Here is a 23,033-nt window from a genome sequence, read left to right on the forward strand (position 1 = left end):
AGCTGAGGTTGCATTACACCAAAAGTCTAAAGCTAATTATTGGATTATTTAGCCATCAAAACCCGAACTTAAAAACAGAATCAAAAGAACCGTCTATATTACTATGACTATGTGCATCCATCAATCAGTGCACGTGATCCTCTGTGCAAAGCATGTGGTGCTAAAAGAGATGTCCGCCTGGATATGTTCCGATTTAATGCCTTTGTATCTTGACAGCTGTTGTGTATTGTGCTTTTGTCACTTAAATTACTATAACTTGGCATGAAATGAAATGAAACATTTGGATCGAAGAGCGGGGTTTATTATTTAACCTTATCTGGATTCTGAACCCTTCAATGCTATTATTTTATTTAATCATTAACTTGATGTATTACATCATTACATGTTGTCTTGCTCTTAATCTTTGATATATTATTGGTTGTTTATAAGCTGGGCATTTTACATATGTCGGCATGTATATATGCTACAAATGATTCCTGCTAACAAGGGTTAGATATATTTTTTTTATATTTTTTTCCCTTGTCTTTTATCAATAACAAACTAAATAGGCAAGCATGAGCAGCTTGTACCAGTACCAGTACCTAGGGTGTTTATTGGGTCCGGTTTAGTCGGTTTTGAACCGAACTGAATTAGTTTGAACCAAACTGTTCGGTTTTTTCGGTTTAATGGTTCGTTTCAATTCGATTTGCTTTATAAAACCAAATTATAACTTTGGTTCGGTTTGGTTTGAAAATTTTCAAAACCGAAATAACCGAACCGACCGAACTTTTATAAATTATGAATTTGGTCCGGACCACCCCGGTTTATTTCTTAATACCCCAATTTATTTCTTAATTAATTACTTTAAATACTTCGGTTTATTTCTTAATATCCCTAATTATTTCTTAATACTCTGACTTATTTCTTAATATACATTGGTTTACTATAAATCAATTGATTTAAATAAAAAATAATAATATATTTCGGTTTGAACCGAACAAACCGAAATAAAACTTTGGTTCAGTTACAATGCTAAATCGATTCAGTTCGGTTCTATTTTTGAAACCGAATTATAACTTTGATTCGCCTAGTTTGATCGGTTTCAACCGAACCGAACCAATGAACACCCCTGCCCCTGCCAGTACCGGTATCAGACGAGACTGAATAATTTTTAGACAACTTATATTCTCGGAAGGGGCTGAAAATGTTCATACAAAAATACTGGGCTGAGATTAAAAATCCTACTGGTCAATTTAATTATAATTTGTATGTTTTCCGACCCATTAACATACTGTAAATCCAGGCCCAAAATTTTTAAGGCCCATAAACCCTTAATTCATAGGTCCATTATATCTATGTGACAACTTAGAGAAGGCTGTGGCGCTTTCCAGAAATCTCTGCTTCGATATGGACCAGACACGTGGCCAGAAACAAATCCTAAATACCAATTTCAATGAAAGCAACGGTTAATCTAATATACAATACATGCTAATTTTTATATAACCGCTATCTATGTTTCATGATTTAATTTCTCATATTCTTAGTAATATTATTTTCTTGCTGTATCTCTTTTAACATGGCATTCTCATTGTCTCTCCTCAAAATTCCCCTCTTATACAAGCATTCCGATATCATAGAACAATCACCAATCCACAAAGCTTCGGTTTTCGTACCGGTTTCGGGACCAATAAGCAAACGACATGTGGCGTTGGCTATGGGAGACACGCGGCCGGCGATCGACGAGCATCCCGAGGGGATCCTCTCGGGCGAGTGGCCTGAGAATATCTCGCTTCTTAGCTACAATGACTTGCTAGCCTACCTTGAATCTCATATCAAAACTACTAACAAGGTACCATTTTTATGCTGATAAAAAAATAATACTCAGCATATTGCAACAAAAAAGACTTATATGGTTTTGAAATTTTTTGTATGGAAAATCTAGTTTGCTCTTATAACATGAGATATTTATGTAATTTCCTCTTCCGTTTGTTATTTTGATAATGGACTTACTAAAAAGATTTATATTTTTGACAAATTAGATGAGCCCAACATCAAAGCTCGGAGACGTGATGTCGAGGCCCGTGCAAGTAGCCAGAGCGGAGCAAAGACTTGAAGAGATCGACCACCATTTCAAGGTCATATCAGGTCTTCCGGTCGTCGATGCCGATGGGAAATGCATTGGAATAATTTCCAAAAAGGACAAAGCCAAAGCACCAAATGGAGTCAGTTTTGTTTTCTTTTTTCACTATTCTTCATTTGGTTTCTTTTAGCTATTATACATATGAAATTTTATGTCAGTATTTTCCAAATGCTGGAATTAGGAACATATCAAGTTAAAAATTCATTTGTTGCAAAATGAACAGCGATTCTGTTGTTGCTGATTTTGTAATTTGATTGTGTAGCTGGAGTCGACGGTCGGTGAGGTCATGTCATCCCCTGCAATAACATTGTCACATAAGAAAACTGTGTTGGGTAAGTTCACATATTCCATAAAATTCCTTGCTCTTAATTTGTTTTGCTTGTATAAAAACCCACAGGATAGAACTGACATCTTATTTATTTATTTGTTCTGATTGTTTGAAATGTTTTTGCTACTAACAGATGCTGCTGTTTTAATGCTTAAGATGAAGATCCACAGGCTACCAATTCTAAATGACCAGCAAAAAATTGTTGGTATGCAAACTCATACATATTTTCTGTTAATGTCAAGATAATTTTAATTGTAATGCACCTTAAGCATTTATTTATGATAATTTATGCAAATTTAATTTTTGCAGGAATAGTGACTCGCTCAGACATATTCCAGGCACTTGAAGCTGTGGCGCATTAAAGTTTTATTCATAAATCACCCCCCCCCCCCCCCCCCCCCCCCCCCACACACACACACACACACACCCTTTTGTAACAATTATGTACAGAATTAAATAATGAATAATTCTAATAGTTCCGACATATTTCTTGTGATATGAATGGAACTATGAGCTCCCAATGCTATCTCTGCCTATCTGATTCATGGTCTAGGCTAACTTTTGATAAGGCCCATTAAGAAGTCTAGCGGGCCCAAGTCTGGGATTTCTCAGGAAGTTGGGCTTCGAATAAGCATTATCAGAAAATTATTAAACAAGTTGACATGTATGGATTTGAACTTATTGTTTGGATAAAATTAGATGTTGATTTAATGATTGTTCATGTTGGAGTCCACTAACCATACAAAATAATTACTCATGTCAGAGACAATGACATAAGTATATTATATCTTGTTTTTCAGCTTTCACGACTGACGACTGAGCTTAATTTAAGCCCATTGACTATTATTTTTAATCCTTCAAAATGGGATTGTAATGATTGATTATAAAGTTCTCGGAAATCACTAGCAACTTCAGAAATAAACTTAAATCCTAACTAACGAAGGAAGAGGAAGTAAAGAATAGAAGGAAAAGAAAATTGACATATTTAATCTTTGTGTTTGGATGGTTAATGAGAAAAAATTAATTTAATTTTTTTTGTCTTATTTTTTGTTTGATTGATTAAAATTTAGAAGGTTAATGAGAAATACGGTGACTATTGAAGGATTAGACAAAAAATTTGTATGAAAATTAAATGATAAGATATAGGATTGCACGACATTTGTATTATTTTTTCCTAAAAGTATTTTTAATAAATTTTTTTTCCATTTGTTACATTTCAAATTGAGAGGGAAATTGATTCTATCGATTATAATGATACAATATTAAACTTTCCAGCTTATGTACCATTCACGCCCGACATGATTTTATCAATTAAACACAATTTAACATAATTTTTTTTCTTTCCATTTCTTCCCTTTATTTGTTTTTTTTTTATATTGAAAGCCTGCAGGTAATTTTATTAATTTAAAGAGTTACAAACCAACTGTTACATAAGATTAGACAACAAGTGTCTTTGAAAGACATTCAGCTGTAAACAAACTAAAAACGCACAGGGATATGTGCATCATGCGGATACAAATTTGGTCATCCTTGCTTGATGAAAATGATAGAAGCCTAGTGATGGGTTCCTTTGTGCTCACAGTTGTCCTGTTGGCATGCTTAATTTAGAAGGCACTGAATCAAACTAGATCGGAAACTGAATCAACCGGGCCAAGACAGTCACCGCTCAATAAGTTCCAATGGAGGCACTAAATCAAACCGTATCAGAATCTAAATCAATCGGAACGGGACAATCACCTCTCAGAAGTTCCAATGAAGAGCCGCTAATGTGGAAGGTAGAAAAGAGAGGGAGGGGAGGAGAAGAAAGATAAAACATAACAAACTCCAACACAAACAACCAAAACATACAACAACATATAAAGTAAGTAACTATACGTATAACTCGTTCCATTCACTCTTTCATTACCAAAAAGAAAAAGAAGGCGATTCTAGAGATGCAAAAATTCCTCTATCTAAACAAGATGTAAGAAGAGAGTATAGGAGGGAAGGAGTGACCGAATCTAATAGAGTTCGGATCTTCTAAAATAACATACAATTTAAATTGGATATGAACTGTGCGAATGAAATGAGTTCCGTACATTTTCAACTTAGGCCATATTGGTCCGGTTACCGATTGGATAATTTGGATCCAAATTTAAATTATTGAATTATTTTAGGAGATATGGATCCATCTGGTCAAACATTGATCCATCAACCAAAAAACACAAAATAGAATTCTGAATCCAGCGCTACCCAATTAGGCCATGATTGGTTGTAGGTCCACAGAACAAAGCCTCTTTTGTGGTCAAAGCATTTTATCATCTTTTTGAATTTGTGGTTGTTTGTCGCATTAGCAGCAAAAAGGATTGAAAAAAGTAGACTCAGGGGCTACAAATTATCTAAAATTTAGGCTGAGTTTAGATTACTACAAGAAGCTACGCACTAAAAACAAACTATTTTACATGTTTTCCTTTCATGTCAAGTGCAAAATTGGGGTTGATTTGATATCACCTGGGATCACAGTGACAAAAGAATTATCCGGGTTTGATTCGGCAAGATTAAAAATTCGTGATTCAGGAATAATTAAGGTATAATTCAAGAATGATTCAGAATTATTCGGATTAGAAATCTCAGTTCTGTAAGAGAGCAAAAAAAAAAAAATAATAATATTATGGAAAAAATTCGCGAATAATTAGTAAAATTTGGAAAAAAAAATTAAAATGCGCTAATTATTCGGGTTTAATTCGGTTTCGATCAACTGAATAATTCGGCGTTCAGTTCGACATCATCCAAAAAACAAATTATTCGGAAATAATTCGGATATAATTCGTGAATCTTGTACATATGCCTGGGATTACTCAATTTTTATGAACTTTGAATTATTCAACCAAAATCACACAACTTCGATTTTTATTCAAATAGGATTCATCGCATTCATTTTAAGAGTTAAATTTTTTACAATAATTGATTTCTAAAGTCATGTTCGTTTGCTTATGATAACTGGTTCCACAATCCTTTGAACTTCAATTTTATATATGATAATTGCTTATGAAATTTTCAAAATTTAACAGTAAATATTGAATTTATAATAATTAGTCTTTGGGACTGAAATATAACCTAGTTTCAGCTGACGCCCAAAATTAAATATTTGGGTCAATTAGAATTTTTATTTTATTAATTTCATAAAATAATGGGCTATAATTCTAATACTTATGCCTATTTTGAGGAATATCAGTTTTGGGTGTAATGATAAGCTTTCTAATTGTTAATCATACAAAAATATTTTCGCGTTTAAATAGAAATAAGCTATATGATGTTTTGTTGCAAAATATTTAGGTATGCACAAAATTATTGTTTTTGAATGGTCCAGTGATTTAATTCTTATCTAAACAAATAGTGAAAACTCAAAATTTAGGAGGGGGGCATCTACTCTCCCTGGAACCATTGAGCTCTTATCCTCTGCATTTGAACCATCTGATCAGTTTTAAGATTCGTGCATATTTGATCAGCACTAATATTAAAGACACTCTACATTATAGATGGAGGGCCGGATGAGCTCTGTTTACAATCAAACGGCCCAAATGCATTAACTGAAAAGATGCTCTTTTGAGTTAATGCAAGCGATGCGGACTAGGAACCATGTGGGTAGGGGTGTTCATTGGGTCCGGTTTATTCGGTTTTGAACCGAACCGAATTAGTTCGGTTCAAACGGTTCGGTTTTCCTGTTTAATGGTTCAGTTTAGTTTGAAAATTTCAAAACCGAAATAACCGAACTGACCAAACTTTTATATAATATGAATTTGATCCGAACCGCCCCGGTTTATTTCTTAGTCAGTTGTTTTAAATACTTCGGTTTATTTCTAAATATCTTAGTTTATTTCTTAATACTCCGGTTTATTTCTTAATATACTTCGGTTTATTATAAATCAATTGTTTTAAATAAAAAATTAATATATTTCGGTTTGAACTGAACAAACTGAAATAAAACTTTGGTTCAGTTCGGTTTGGTTGCAATGCTAATTCGGTTTGGTTCGGTTCTATTTTTAAAACCGAATTATAACTTTAGTTTGCCAAGTTCGATTCAGTTTCAACTGAACTGAACCAATGAACACCCGATGTGGGTCTGCCCTTGATAATCGACACTTCACATCTGCAGAAGTTCTGATAAAATCTTTATAATTTTGAGGTCTATTATTTTGTCAGGGATAAAATATTTGAATGATGAACAATATATATATATATATATATATATTTTGGAAAAAGTCCATTAACAACAAATTAAGTTGAAAATCTTGACAATATTTTTCAAATTAATTAACAAGACTTTTAGAAGCAAAAGTATTGCAAATATGTTGTTTAGCGTATATAGTTTTCAATTCAAAAGCGGATATTTATCGTATAATTATGCGGAAACGAAATTGTTTTAAATTCGGATAACTTATTCAAAGATTCGTATGTTATTTTGATTTGGCCTTTGAAGTATAACATAAACATTATTACAAGAACAATTAATTGTAGATCTAATTACTCAGCTATAGAATAATAGTATCTGTTTTGCATATTTTGCTTTGATGAACTGTTTTGAGATTTCTTAGCTTGCAGGGTTTATTATGCATATGTTGGTCTATTGGTGATATGATGGTTTTTCAGGGGCTGTTTTGTTTATTTCCTTAGGTACATGAGTGATATGCAGGTTGTAATAGGGTTTTAAGTGTTCTGTTTTTCCCTTTGGCAGCCACTGCCGATGCTTTGAAAAAAAAAAAAAAAAAGTGTTATGTTTTTTCTTTTGGTATATTTTATTTGTTAGTTTAGCTTATCACTATGCTTGTATTGTACTTGGTTGGTACAATGATACCACTGGTACCAATGAACTTTGTAATGGTTTATTGCAATGGAAATCGGTGGCATGACCCACTTCTTTCAAAAAAAAATTACTCAGCTATATTTACTAATTATTCTTATTTATTAAGATTTATAATTTTTGGTATATTTTGACTAGCAGTATAATATTAATTAGTGATTGGTTTTTGTTCATTAATATATAACTTTTAACTGATAAATTTATTGTGAAATATAAAACGAATTTGAATACGCTTTAGCTTAATAAAAAATACAGCAGATATTAAAATCCCTTTTTTTCATTTTCCGCATACGGAGTGGATATTTGAAACGTAAAACCATATTAGTATTCTTATTCACACGGATATTCAAGTATCGGATATCTAAATCTAGATTTTCAAATATAGATCGAATATTAACTATACCGATTTCACCCCTAACTATTATGCATTGATATCCGATCCGTTCACACCTTTAGTCAAGGAACCTAATTAGAGCTAAATCTTATTTTGGGACAAGGCAAGGGAAACAATGTCTGATGCTAAACTTGGAGTCGTGATGATAGTCATAGTAGCTTGGTTATTATGATAACTATCTTAGTCCTTAGACTTAGAACCTCTAAAAAGATGTTTACAGCTGGACCTATATTCCGTTTGCCAAGTTTTTCTGTGCTTTTAGCCCTGCCTTACTCTGTACAATTGTAATTAGGTTTGTAACTCTTTTTTGAGTCATGCATGATTAACTTTACTTTTTCTTTCTTAATTTTTTTTTATCAAATATGAAGTATGTATGTATATACATATATAATTAATTTTAACCAAGTCCGATATTCAAGATTAAAATTAAAACAACATACATGAGATTTCTATATCAATTACACGTAGAAAAGTACAGGAATGACCACAAAGATGAGCGCCACAGGAAAAGAAAGGCTAAGGTTAATTAGGGTAAGAGGTGGAATCTAACAGAGTAGAGGCATGTGGTGTTATCTCGGGATGGGAGGTGAATTTCACAATATTACGGTTCAAAAATTGGAAGGGGGCGGGTGGGTCTGGCCACTGACTTTTGGAGGTGTTAGCATCAGCCATCATGATATGGTTTTATCATATTTTATTGTTTTATAATTATCACTTTTCTGATGTTATTTTGGTTAATTAGTCAATTTTACAGTCTCTAGCACGTGCTTCGCATGTGACCCCCACAAGGCTCAAGTGCACCATGGTAAAGAGTTAAGAGTAAAGAGTAAAGACTAACCCTACTATAGATGATTTTGAGTAAAGACTAACCCTAGTTACCCTACTATGGATGATTTTAATGGGATATTTAGAAAGAACAAACTATAGTCTATAGTTGATATTTTATTCCAATGTTAACGAGATAAGAATAGCAGGCTACAGAGCAAGGTTCTAAATAACGCGCTATAATGCCGCTATAATGTTTTCAAATTATAAAAGCTATGGCGCTGTCAACGCTATAGCGCGTTATTCCGCGCTATAGCGGCGCTATTTGAGCATAACACTATTTTTTTAACCAGTCCGCTATGACACAATAAACGCTATTTAAATCTTGGGTACAGAGTACTTACCGGGTAGCTTTTAATTTTTTGAGAGCACAAGATATATATGTATACAGTATACTTAATTTTTGATGGAGGTGCTACAGTAATATGAACAGTGAGGCCGATAGGTGGGTCCTATTTTCAGCACCACAAACTCCCTCTGATTTTCTTTTTTAAATAAAATTGGAGTGTATTTTTATTAAAGAATTTCGGTACACTCTAACATCTTTTAAATTCTATTCTCGAGAATTAAAAATGCGTCTTATGAGTGTATTATAAATTGGATTCAATTTGAAACGTTTATTTTAATCAATGATTTAAATAGCGTTTATCGCATCATAGCGGCCGGGTTAAAAAAATTGCGCTATACCCAAATAGCGGCGCTATAGCGCAAAATAGCGCGCTATTTGGACATAGCGCCATAGCTTTTATGGGAGAAAAACGCTATAGCGCGCTATTTAGAACATTGATTTTAATCAAACAATTTGACCAATTGAATTTTAATTTTACTCAAACTTAATACACACCCTTAATTATCTAATTATTGACAGAGTACACGGCTACAACTTTAACTTAAATTTGCATATTCTAAAAAAATTAAAAGTAATCTACTTATATGTGCTAAAATAATTCAATGAATAACGCTAGGTAACTGTTTAAAACAGTTACACTATCTAACTTTTTGTTCCTTCAATTAAATTAATAAAAAATGACCTCTTTTATCTAACTTTATTATTAAATTTTTTTTTTACAAATACATCCTTTTTATTTAAATTTGAAGGAAACTGGATTTACTGAAAAAAAAAACTGTTAAAAAAGTATAAAGCACCACTTTTAACCGTTTCCAAAATATAATCATTCAAAAGTTGGTAAAAATTTGAAATTTTATTTAAATATGATTAAATGTTGGCTTTTTAAATATAAAATGAACTACTTTATTACATTACTATATTTAAAATAAAGCTTGGTGTCCACTGTCCACTGTCGACTGAATAAATCATAAATGTGGAATGAAATAAAGCTCAGAGTATTTGTAACGGAAAACTGTTCAGTTGCATTTATGTTCATCATTTTTTGTATTTTAGTGCTTACTATGGTAAAGATTTTAACAGAGTAGGTTTGGCTTCACCCAGCGCACAAAATAAAGAATCCAAGCAGGATTGTATATGGTAAGTGCGCTGCGTGAAGCTAAAATATCTCTGTTAAAATCTTTCCCCTGTTTGCTATGGTGAGTATTTCACACACCAACGAAGTTCTTTAATTGCAACGTTAACGGTATTGCCAATAATTGTAACGGGTCAGTTTAATTCAAATGTATATCTATTTAATTTGCAGCTAAAAGTTGATGGAACACCAACAAACAAACCATTTTTTTTTAAATCTTTAGAAAAAAAAAGCACAAGATTACACTAAATATCCAACATTAACAAACAAACCAATTTTAGGCATGTTAAAATCAATAAAAGTAAAAAAAAAAAAATAGTTTGTGCAATGTTGTGACATACACTTAGATCAAAATATCATGCATCTGTATTTGATTGAGAAATTAGATTGATTAATTAAGATTATTTATCATTGAAGATAAAAGGAATTAAGAAATATATTAATTTTTTTTTCATAATTAGCTCCAATTATGGTCCTTATTTGTTCTTAGATTCATAACTTACTATTGAATAAGCACTGAAATCATATATATTAATAGAGTTTTAAATCTCCCAAAAATCTAAATATTAGTATATTACAGTGTGTTTTTGGAGGCCTCCAATTCAGTCTGCGACCATCTAAAAATAGGGCCGCAGATTGAATTGGCGGCTCTAATATTTTTGAAATTTTCCAGAAAATGTGTCTTTTTGGTTTTTTTTTTTTTTTGAAATACGGTATAAATAAAAATTTTGGCAAAAAGAGAGGCACAAAATCAACTCTCAGTGACTCGTTGCACAAAACTCAGCAAGTTGGGAGATGAAACTATGAAAGCGACATGGGATCAAATGATTAATGCAAAGAGAATTGAATGAAGTTGAATAGATTTTGTAGACCGGGTGTACAGGTAGGTGCACACGAGTGGAGGCGCCTTAAATGGACTGAACCACGTTTGTCACTGTTTGTATGTGGCTAGGTCTCAGGTCTGAGGTTGGTGCTGTTAGGCTGGGTGGGAGTGTGGGACCATGTTTTCCTTGAAACAAGGTACTAAAGGTCAAAACACTCAATTAAAGTGACATCACATGTATTGTTAAGTTTAATACACTACTAATTTAAACAAAGAGATTATATATAGACTAGCACAGGCCTAAATATCATTCAAACTGATCGACTCAAAACATATTTATTTTGCATAAACACGGTTTACTCATCTCTTGTAGACCCAAAATTTTTATTCATACCATATTAAAAAAATAAACCAAAAAACTCCAACAATAAATTGTTGGGATTTGAAAAAATACCAAGGCTTACAAATTAATCTGCAACTCTATTTTTGGAGGGTGCAGATTGGTTTGAAGGCCCCTTAAAAACTTTTACAATTATTTTTCCAAAATATATAATCAGTGATGATGACCCTCTTGACCGTTAATTTACCGCTTAATTCTCAAACTTTTAATTATAAAATTATAAGAATATCCTTGGTGGTTTTTGTTACAATATTTGAAATACTCACAGTTTGTAATTTTTAATTTGTAGAAAGTTTATTTTAAATATAGTTATCTGATAAAATATTCATAATGCATGGCATTATTATTATCATTATTTCTATGTTATAATTTTTTTTATAGAAAATATATGATTTCATAAGTAATTAAAGTTGATAGAATTATTTTCATTTATATATAGAAATTAGCAAACATTATGAATGAGATATTTTTTTAAAAATTGATTTTGAAAATTACAAAGGATTATCATTCATAAAACTATTTAACCAAAGATAAATTTATCAAGATATTGTGGTCATTGACTGTTTAAAATTGAACAATTAAAATATTAAATCAACTGTCAGAAAAATCTTTTCAACTGATTGCATGATTGTTAAAATTAAAAATTTATATACTAGCTTGTCACAAATTAATACACAAATTAAAAATTTCATAAACCTTTTTTATATTAAAAGTTTAGAAATGGCTAACCCAGAGCCCAAGACAGAGCCATCTAAGCCTGAGCAAATTAAAATTAAAAAGATTAGAAATGGCTACATGTACTATTTTAACTTGTCTATATCAGATCATACCTTTCTTTGTAATTTTCTTACTGTGTTTTAATATTTACCGTTGTGTCATCTCAGTGGAGAGATGCTTGGTGTCGAGGAATTCTCATCCCATTCAGCGTTAAATTGTACTACGCACGGATCCTCATGATTATTTTACATCGGTAATAGTAAACATTTCACAAGTAAAAATTTAAATAATACCCTCAATTTGGCCCGCTGTCTGGATTTTCTGTGGCAATCCGTTTGGGATGCTACATATGTGAATACTCATTAGAATAGTGATAAATGAATTATTTGGGTTCGGTTCGGCGAGGTCAAAAATTCGTGATTCGTGGATGATTCGAAATTATCCAGGCTAGATATCTTAGTCCTGCAAGAGAGCAAAAAAAAATGTTATGGGAAAAATTTGTAAAGTTTGTGAATTATTAGGTTTAATTTGGTCAAAATTCGGTCAACCAAATAATTCGGCGTTCGGTTCGGCATTACAAAAAAAACGAATTATCCGAATTTAATTCAGATTTAATTCGCAAATCTTGTGACTATGCTCATTAGAACACACTTCATTATGAATACGATAATATGTTTTTGGATGTTTTTGAAAATTTCCTCCTCAATATAAAGATTAAATACTACACAATCTGATATAATAAAAAAGAATTAAGAATTCAAGACAATATTTTTCAGCAGAAAATTGTTAAATAATTTCATCGAAAGTTCCAACGTATCACATATATTTACCTAAAATAATATCAATACACACGTACACACATGTTTTATATTTATATATAACAACAAAATAAAGTGATAGAATAATTAGTTAATTTTTATCTCACATAAGAATAATGATAAAAGTTGTTTTTTCAACCTCCATTTATTCGTTTATTAAATGTCTGAAAAGTGTATAAACCACAAAATAATTAATTTTTTCAACCTACAAAATTTGATCCAAATCCAATAATTTATAACAAATAAGCAGAAGTAGACAGTGTTCTGATAGTTAGAAAATATGTGAATAAAACCTACATAATTCGTGTTTTATTCGGTTTTTTTGACGATTCCGGATTAAACTCTGAATAAAATCTAAAAAAATATATAATACGTTTTATTTGCAAATAAAACATAAACAAAACACCAAAAAAAAAAATATTTTTTAAAATATTTTATTTTTGAGGGGGTTATGTTTTTTTTGTTTTTGCTTCCTTGTTGTACTAAATTATTCTCGAATTACAAACTTTTGACTCTGTCGAACCGAACCTGAACTATTCATTTGACCCTGCCGAACCGAACTGAACCTGAACTTTTGAAAACTACAAACTGCGTCACTGGCCACAGAAGATCCAGAAAAGATTATATTTAAACAAGCGAAATGGGTGAGCAGCTAATAGTATTAATTAAAGGGAGAGAAAAGGTAAAAGAATTGGCATGGGCACTAATTAATAAAGGCGGGAGGAGTGAATGCATCTCTGCTTCCAGTGTGGAACAGTTCCCGCACAAGCCGCTTGTAGAATTCCAAGACGGAAAGCTGGAAACTAAATATTTATTTTGTGGACCGGGACTTTATACAAATTCCCAAAAACTTTTGCCAAATTTAACACATGGTCCTTCAGCTATTCCGTAATTGCAATTTTATGCCCTCACTTTAGTTCTTAGTTCTTACCCATGTTGTAAATAACTGTATGTGCTCGTCGTACAGACAGAGCACCGTCAAGCGATTAATTATAAATAATTGAAAAAAATCGAGAATAATCGACCGATCAGTCAAGAAAATATGTGACGATTCAATTATTAATCAACCAATTAATCAGCCTAAACATATATTTCCTACAACGCTAGTTCTTACATATACCCAAAGTTTTAATAAGAGAATAAAATTTAAAATTTTAGTTAGATTAAACTGGTGGCGAAAATATTTTAGAGTTAAAATTATACTACAACTTTAAAATTTTAAAAATAGATCATATATCATTTGCAGCAAATTTTCTGATTTATTGTATGCAATAAGTATTGTTCTCGTGATCAAGTAATTATTAAATTATCAGTCAGTTATATTAGTTAAATTATTAAAATGTACACTTATTATGTAACTAATTATGTCAGTACAATAGCAAGTATACTGAATTTGATTTTTATGAAAAACAGCTCGGTGATAAAGGCAGTTTACTATCTAGACAGTAAATATGATGGAGCAAAAAAATTTCTGACTCTCAGTAGAACTGTTTTTCATAACAATCAATTCCAATACATTTTGTTGAAATGATTAAATTTGATGCTATTTAAGAATAAAAGCTCAATTAAAATCTTACTGCTAGGTGTAAAATTTAAGGAACTACATATCAGTGCTCCTATATTTAAGGTGTCATTTTGCATTTTGCTAAAAGTATAACAATACAAAAGACATTAATTAATAGAGACAAAGATAAACTAAATATTCCGGGTTTAGCCCCACTCTTCTCTACGCTTTCTTCAAGGGTTTAAGGGAGAGAGAGAGGAACAGAGTAAAACAGAGTATAGTATATAGAGAGAGAAAAATCAAAACAAGCAAGAGAGAGACACGGAGGGGAGAGACCCAATGCAACACCACAACCGGTGAGAACCCCCAAAGAAGAAGCAAGCCCTTGGTAATTGTGATTTTGAAGCAAAGCTCTTGTTGGGTGTTTTTGGATTTCTTTTGATAATGCCAAGGCAACAATTTCTCTCCTTCTCCTTCTCCTTCCTTCTCTCTTTTTCTTTCCTCTTCTCTCTTTGCTCCACCTCCACCTCCACCGACCCACAAGTCACATTTCTCTTCTCATGGCTAAGTACCACCTCGGTACCTGGCTCCAAGTCACCCATACCGGACTGGGACCCATCTTCTCCCTCTCCATGTAATTGGAGTCACATTTCATGCAGCACAACTGGTACAGTCACCTCCATCACCATCCAGTCGGTACATCTTGCTCTACCTCTACCTTCCTCTCTGTGTACCTCTCTCCCCTCACTCTCTACACTAACTATCTCTGATGCCAACATCACCGGGTCTGTACCGACCGACTTATCGGCCTGTACCAGTCTCACAATTCTTGACTTGAGCTCCAACTCCCTCTCAGGCCCAGTACCGGCTTCGCTATCTAAGCTTTCCTCTCTCATCTCATTAATCCTCAACTCAAACCAACTCTCTGGCCAAATACCAGCTTCTCTGGGTTCTTTAAAATCTCTTAAAAACCTTCACCTTTTCGACAACCAGCTATCGGGTCAAATACCTGATTCAATTGGAAACCTTGTATCTCTTGAGTCACTTCGATTGGGAGGAAACCGTGACCTCGGAGGTTCGATACCTGATTCGATATCCCGGCTTTCCAACCTAACTGTTCTCGGTCTAGCGGATACCAAAATCACTGGACCAATACCGGGTTCAATTGGTCAGCTTCAAAACCTCCAAACATTGTCTGTTTACACTGCCATGCTCACTGGTTCAATACCAGCTGAGCTTGGAAATTGTTCTTCCTTGGTCAATATATATCTCTATGAAAATGCACTCTCAGGTCCTTTGCCCCCTTCTCTTGGTAAGCTTACAAAACTTGAAAAGTTGTTACTTTGGCAAAACTCACTTACTGGGCCGATACCGGAATCTTTTGGTAACCTCATTTCATTGCAATCAATAGACCTCTCTATCAATTCCATATCGGGTGCGATACCAGCCTCAATTGGTAGTCTTACAAATCTCCAAGACCTCATGTTAAGTGATAACAACATCTCAGGTTCAATTCCTCCCTCTCTCTCAAACTTGACTTCTCTGACGCAGCTCCAACTCGATACCAACCAAATATCCGGTCTAATACCTGCTGAACTTGGCAAGTTGACATCTCTTAATGTGCTCTTTGCATGGCAAAACCAATTGGAAGGTGCGATTCCAATCACATTGTCCTCTCTCTCAAGCCTCCAAGCCCTCGACCTCTCACACAACCACCTTACTGGTTCAGTGCCACCAGGTCTTTTTCTCTTAAAAAATCTCACCAAAATGTTGCTTCTTTCCAATGACTTGTCGGGAACCATACCTGTTGAAATTGGCCAGGCCAGTTCTCTGATTCGACTTCGACTAGGAGACAACCGTATAGCAGGTTCTATTCCTGCTCAAATAGGTGGACTAAAGAGCTTGAATTTTCTGGACTTGTCAAGCAATCGGCTTGTGGGTCCCATTCCACCTGAGCTCAGCAATTGCATGCAGCTCCAAATGTTAAGTCTAAGTAATAACACGCTGAAAGGAACAATACCAGATTCTCTTGCCTCTTTACCAGGTCTACAGGTACTTGATGTCTCATTCAACCAGCTCTCGGGACCTATACCTGCCACTGTTGGTAAGCTTGTCACCCTGAATAAACTCGTATTAGGTACTAACTCCCTCACCGGTCAAATACCAGCCTCAATTGGTCTATGCCGGGGGCTCGAGTACCTTGACCTAAGCAACAATCAATTAACTGGTAACATACCAATTGAGCTGTGTAACATTGAGGGGTTGGACATTTCTCTTAACCTGAGTAGAAATTCTTTGACGGGACCTATTCCAGAGAAAATATCTCAGCTAAGTAAGCTCTCAATACTTGATCTCTCATACAACATGTTAAATGGAGGCCTTGGTCCTCTGTCTGGACTTGAGAACTTGGTTACTTTAAATGTGTCCAACAATAACTTCACTGGATACCTACCTGACACAAAGCTCTTTAGGCAACTCTCAGCTTCTGATCTCGCCTCAAATCCTGGTTTGTGTACCAGTGGTGGTGATGTCTGTTTTGTTACCTTAGATGCAAATGGAAACCCTATTGTGACTGCAGCTGAGGCCGAGAATCGAAAATTGCGCAAACTAAAATTAGCCATAGCATTGCTTATAACCTTGACTGTGGCCATGGTGGTCGGAATGATTGGTATTATAAGGGCTCGGCGAATGGGGGAGGGGAAAAGTGGGTCAGGCGATGATCCTGAAGGGGTTGGCGCTGACATGGCATGGCCGTGGCAGTTCACGCCATTTCAAAAGTTAAACTTTTCAGTGGAACAAGTGGTGCGAAATCTGGTAGATGCCAATGTAATTGGAAAAGGTTGCTCCGGTGTGGTGTACAAGGTTAACATGGATCACGGAGAAGTGATTGCTGTGAAAAAATTGTGGCCAAACACTGTTCCGGTGAATCCTGTTGCAAATAGCAAGGGTCAAGGCCGTGACTCATTCTCGGCTGAAGTGAGAACCCTCGGTTCGATCCGACATAAGAACATTGTACGATTTTTGGGTTGTTGTTGGAATAAGAGCACTCGACTATTAATGTATGACTACATGGAAAATGGCAGTCTAGGCAGTTTGTTGCACGAGAGAAGTGGGTTCTCTATCGAGTGGAATTTGCGGTACCAAATAATTCTTGGGTCTGCCCAAGGGCTCGCATACTTGCATCATGATTGTGTGCCACCAATAGTGCATAGGGATATAAAGGCGAATAATATTTTGATCGGCCTTGATTTTGTGCCGTACATTGCTGATTTTGGACTTGCGAAGCTTGTGGAGGATGGGGATTTTGCAAGGTCATCCAATACTGTTGCAGGATCCTATGGTTACATAGCCCCTGGTAATTACTCTGTTTTTCTCTGTTTTCTCTGTTTTTACTTGCATCTCCATTCGTGGAAGTGGTATTTACAATGAATTTTAAAATGTGTTCTTATTGTTTTGTCAGCATACAAACTATACTATTGTAAGAAATGAATCCTTTTACTAGCATTTATCCAGAGAATGACATACGTGTTCTAGTTACTATTGAATACAGATTGGCATTGTTACCATCTAAATTCTTCGCTTCATTATTTCCTATAAAAAACCCTATAAATTTTAAGAAACCAGATTGGAACATTGTGGGTACTTAAGATTTTGTTTATTGCAGAGTATGGATACATGATGAAGATCACCGAAAAAAGTGATGTATATAGCTATGGTGTGGTTGTGTTGGAGGTTCTAACTGGAAAGCAACCAATCGACCCAACAATTCCTGATGGGTTGCATGTAGTTGATTGGGTACGAGGAAGGAAAGGCGGTAAAGACTTGCTCGACCCGTCATTGCGGGGCCGGCCCGAGTCTGAGTTACAAGAAATGATACAAGTCATGGGAGTCGCATTGCTTTGTGTTAATGCTTCACCTGACGAGCGACCAACCATGAAAGATGTGGCTGCCATGTTGAAGGAAATAAGACATGATCAAAGGGAAGAGTATGTGAAGGTTGGGGTTGATGAATTGTTAAAAGGTTCATCGCCGGTGCCTCATGCCGGTACCTCTTCATGTACAACTAGCAGCACCACCACCATGTATGCCATGTCCAAGAATAAGTTGCCCTTTGATTAAGGATTTGCTTTTATCATTCTAAAATGCTGTCATGTCTAGGTTTGGCTGTATTCTATCTTTGTTTTTATTTTATTTTTTTGCTTCTTTTATGGGAGTATAGCCTTTTTGCTCCATCAATGCGCAGCTGGTTCTGTAAAAAAAATAGGATAATTGTTTTTGTTTGAAGTGTAGTAAAAATAGGGCCTTAAGAGTTTTTTTTTTGGATATTTGGAATAAAGATGAAAACTTGAAATGCTTACTTTCTCATAACTTGCCTCTTGTAAAATTTTTAAAAATTAAGCAATACAATATGCTGCTATGCATGCAATCATCCTGTCATGCTAGTAAGCACTGCCAGTTTAAGCATACTGTACCAGAATTTGGGTGTTTGATTTCAGTCAAACTGTCAAAAAATTTAGAACATATTATTTACTAGTGGAAATAAATGTCATCAATCGAAAGACATGTAGCATCAAATCTGGGGCCTTTCTTTTATTCTAAATGTACCTAAGATAGATAATTCACCACCTTTTTATATCACGGTAGGTGGTGTTGTTCTATTATATGTGAATAGATCTCATGGTAGTTGGCACCACAAAATAAACAGTGTACCTTGAGAAATTCCAAATGCGAGACTGTATTCAATCATGGAATTATAAAACATGGCTTGTTAGTGTTGCTATCAGCATCAGGTGAGCTTGTCTTCAAAATCAAGTGTGGCTATCAAATTTAGTACTCTTAATCTGGTCCTGATACTGATAGATGCAAATCCAGTTGTCGGAAGTAGAGATATTTGTGCGTTGGTATTAAGACAGTGCCAGATCAGAATGCTTTCAAAGAATCAATACAGCAAAAAGATATTGGAATTGAAAATTAAAGAGAAATTAGACCACAACCTTCAAACTGGTTCTACATTTGCATTGGGGTTGAGAAAAACATTAATTTGTATTGGGTTGTATTTTGTTTCATGAACTCAGGTTCATCAAGGTGGCAAAAAAGCTCGTAGCTCGATCGTGACTCGCTCGCTAATAGTTTGCTTGTTATTGAACCGAGATGTTAACGAGTCAGCTCGCCACTAGCTCGGTCCAGAACGAACGAGTTCAAACTGGGACCTAGCTTGCTCAATTTGTGAATTTGTGTGCATTTTGTACTGTCAAGGTTGGTCAAGCTTGGTTCAGCTCGATCCAAAAAGTTTATAGAATTTTTTTTTTTTTTTTCTTAAAATAAGATTCAACCAAATCCAGCGAACCAGCTCGGACTGGCCTGTCATGATTTTAAGTTGAGATTTTAGATCGAATGCCCTAGGTCCAGCTCGCTCGATCGTAATTCGGGCCAGAATTAACAAGCTGAGATTACCTCGGACCAGGCCAACTCGTTGACACCTCCGTTCATCCAATTCCCTTCTGGCCTTTCCGAAAAATTAAACAAAAAAACTCCACCAATCAAACTGAAACCTTGTCAATTTTTATTGGAGAAGGTATTTTGGGCCAGAAAGGATGTTCATAGTAGAGCCCAAAATGGCAAGCGTTTGAGATCCAATGTATCAGGATTTATTGTTTTCGACTTGGATAACATATTATTACTAGGCCAATGATTGAGCCTGGTTAATTAGCTCTCTGATTAATACAATGTTTTTAACAGTATTTTTCAATTTGAATTTTGGGCTGTGCTGGTGAAACAATTTTTCTATTGCTCATTTCTTCTAGTGTCCAGAAACATGATAATTAACTCTAAAAATATACTTTATAATTGGTGATTTTGCAGCGTCTAATAAATTGATTTTTTTTTTTTTTAAATTTGAGCACACAATTCCTAACCAGTAAATAAGCATTTGCTGTGGTCCAATGTAGAAAGTTGGCAAGAATACTGTTTGCCTGATCCTTGGTACAGAAAGTCAGAAGGTCTCATAGGATAATGTAGGTGCATACAATAAGTTGGAAGCCATGCAAAGTCATATTCATTTATTTTTTATTCATGAATTCTATATTTCTCCAACCCTAGTCTTACAAAATGGAGGAAATTAAGAGCTAATTAACCACATTTAAAGGAAATACAACTTTTTTTTATGGAACGATTAGTCTTTCTAATATTGATAATATCATTAATTAAATGCAATATTTTTGTGAGTTTCAAATTATCTCTATTTTTGCTTTTAAAAAGATTAATGTATGGTAGTGGCTTAATTTTTCATCTTGAAAATTAAGATTCAAATTCAAGCAGAGACGCCATTAAAATTTTAATTTGGTAGAAGTGCTGTTTATGTGCCCTGTAAACTTGGAGTAGATGAACTAGGGTGCTCTTAAGTTCACCAAGTCCCTTGGTAAACTCAAGTCTAAAATCCGTTAAATTGACTTCAAATAACGAATTCGGACTGTTGAAATCCGCAAACCTTATGAGTGATGCGTCTACATGTGAAAATTTAAATATTCGAATTAATTTAGTATAAAGTCAAGCGGTCAAAATTAGAAGGTTAATAAATTAATTTTAATACATTCATTTTTTGAACCTTTTTTTGACCACTTGACTCTATGGAAACTAATTTCAAAATTAAAACTTTTTATATGTAAACGAATCACTCGTAAAGTAGACGGATTTCAACGGCTCAGATTCGTTGTTTAAAGCCGATTCGATGAATTTTAGATTTGAGTTTACCAAGAGACTTGGTGAACTTAAGAACACCCTAGTTCTACTCATAAACTTGTACTGAAACAAAAATATGGAAATCGGATGATTTCGTTTAGAGTGGGGATTCTAAGAATGAAATTATGGAAGATAATCACAACCAATTAATGAAACAAATTTGTGATTTGAACAATATTAAGTTAAAGGAGGATATATAAACACATATTATGACTTGTAGGGATTCAATAACCTTACAGTCGAATATATATATTATTTGATTTGAACAATATTATCATATCAAGTAAATTTTAAGTCGACCTTAAAGTGCATGTCCTTCTTGTTTGGCAGCTTTCACGTTAGATTTTTACTATATAACAATATGCCACTCTAAAGGACATGCATGATGCCCAGTGCTTTTAAAGTTCAAGTCATTATAGTAACAATAAAAATATATTTAATGTTATCCTTTTCTATAGTTCTCACTCCACAAGTGTCTTCAAACCCCGATAGAATATTATTGATAGTTGTTAATATCAATAAGTTTTGACTTGATCAAGATTCGAGATAATGGTCAATATATATATAGCAGTGTTTAACTTAAACATGCAAGCGTGTGTATATATATATATTATGCAATAGCTAATGTGTACTTTGCAATATCCGAATGTATATATATTACTTTGAAGAATTGCAATGCCTGAAATGAACAATTAATGGTGTTTACGAAAGTTTATTTGAAGAAAATTCACCCTAACTTCTATATATATATATACCCTTTTCTTTTAAAGGATGATGAAAACCACTTAGTAAGTGCTAAATATTATCGTGTTCACCATATTTTTCTCCGCAATTAGAGGTACCAAAATTATATATATATGTTATTGGAATATTTGCTTCTGTGGTGATCAGTCTCTTTCAATACTAAGGTACGTATAGCATGCAATTTAATTATTTCAGTTTAATTTGCTTTAATTTACATCCGTGTTTTTCTTTCTTTCCACGTTTTTATGCCAAAAATAGCAAATGCAGTAATCGCACAAATAAATAAGAATTGCTTATGGCAACTAATAGGGACTTGCCGGCAGAATTTACAAATTCCCATCTTCTAGAAAGGATCAATCAAAATATATACCCTCTAACTAATTTTTTTGACAAAATTAATACTCTTGTGGACCCCAAACTTCCATTCCCTTCCTCTCCCCTCTCTTCAAGTTTCTGATCTCAAACAACTAATTAATTTGAAAACTTTTTATTTTGGAAAGGGCATTAATTAATTGCTTTGGCTTGATATCATTAAAACCCTTTACTCATTTTTAATAGCATCATTTGTAATGTTAGTCATATAATTTATTGGTATACAATATTTCTAATGTCTCAAACGACTTACAGATTTGTACAATCTTATATATTCAGTATAAAATTTATTTAATGCAAACAACTTATATTTCTCTCTAGTGAAACATGTTATTAGATAAACACGTACATATAGCATGGCATTAGTTTATTTTCTAAATATTTTAACATCTTAATCCTTTTAATAATCGTTATAATACATAGTATTAATTTATTTTGTAAAATATTTTGAATTAACATGTGAATCTTTGTAATAAAAACATTCTACATATAGTTTATTCAGTAAATTTTTTTTCCATAATGTGGCTTCCACGATAATAAAAAAATTAAGACATTACATACTAAGAATAATTAAGTGAGGTGTCATGCTTTAAAAAATGTACTAATTATGTATATTTTTAAAAAAAATTAAGCAACAAATGAAAGTTAATCATTCTAATAATAAATTAAAATACAAAGAGGAAAAAAGGTCAATTCATTTTTTTTTTTTGGAAAAATAGGGGTCCAACCTCTATTTAGATATATATTAATTGAAGTTAACAGGAGTTTTAAATTACATAACTAATACAAATAGATGCTCATAACAGATGAGCTGATTTAAAATGATTGAAGTAAAACAGGAACAAACAAAACAAACAGAAAAGCATAAAAAAAAAGCCCTGATTTGTATTCTTGTACCAGTCGCTACTGTTAGCTCTGACTTGTATATCT

The 23,033-nt window shown here is 33.6% G+C and overlaps 2 protein-coding genes across 3 annotated transcripts; both read left to right on the forward strand.

Annotated features, from left to right (window-relative positions):
• Positions 1-1,493: 1,493 nt before the first annotated feature.
• On the forward strand, positions 1,494-2,937 carry LOC144562034 (uncharacterized). 2 transcript variants are annotated; one of them, XM_078311157.1, is made up of 6 exons: positions 1,494-1,828; positions 2,019-2,201; positions 2,382-2,451; positions 2,581-2,652; positions 2,757-2,795; positions 2,888-2,937. In XM_078311157.1, the coding sequence occupies exons 1-6, from the start codon at positions 1,556-1,558 to the stop codon at positions 2,905-2,907; spliced, it is 657 nt and encodes a 218-aa protein (XP_078167283.1). In that variant the 5' UTR covers positions 1,494-1,555; the 3' UTR covers positions 2,908-2,937. The 2 variants fall into 2 exon arrangements, with proteins under 2 accessions (XP_078167283.1, XP_078167284.1); XM_078311158.1 differs by lacking the exon at positions 2,888-2,937 and having other exon boundaries at positions 2,757-2,847.
• An 11,535-nt stretch (positions 2,938-14,472) lies between these two features.
• On the forward strand, positions 14,473-18,604 carry LOC144561574 (uncharacterized). The gene is made up of 2 exons (XM_078310574.1): positions 14,473-17,604; positions 17,914-18,604. Exons 1-2 carry the CDS (start codon positions 14,694-14,696, stop codon positions 18,366-18,368), a joined length of 3,366 nt encoding a protein of 1,121 aa, XP_078166700.1. The 5' UTR covers positions 14,473-14,693; the 3' UTR covers positions 18,369-18,604.
• The last annotated feature ends 4,429 nt before the right edge of the window (positions 18,605-23,033 follow it).

Source organism: Carex rostrata, chromosome 11 (assembly GCF_964058835.1).
Source record: "Carex rostrata chromosome 11, lpCarRost1.2, whole genome shotgun sequence".
Lineage (NCBI taxonomy): Eukaryota > Viridiplantae > Streptophyta > Magnoliopsida > Poales > Cyperaceae > Carex > Carex rostrata.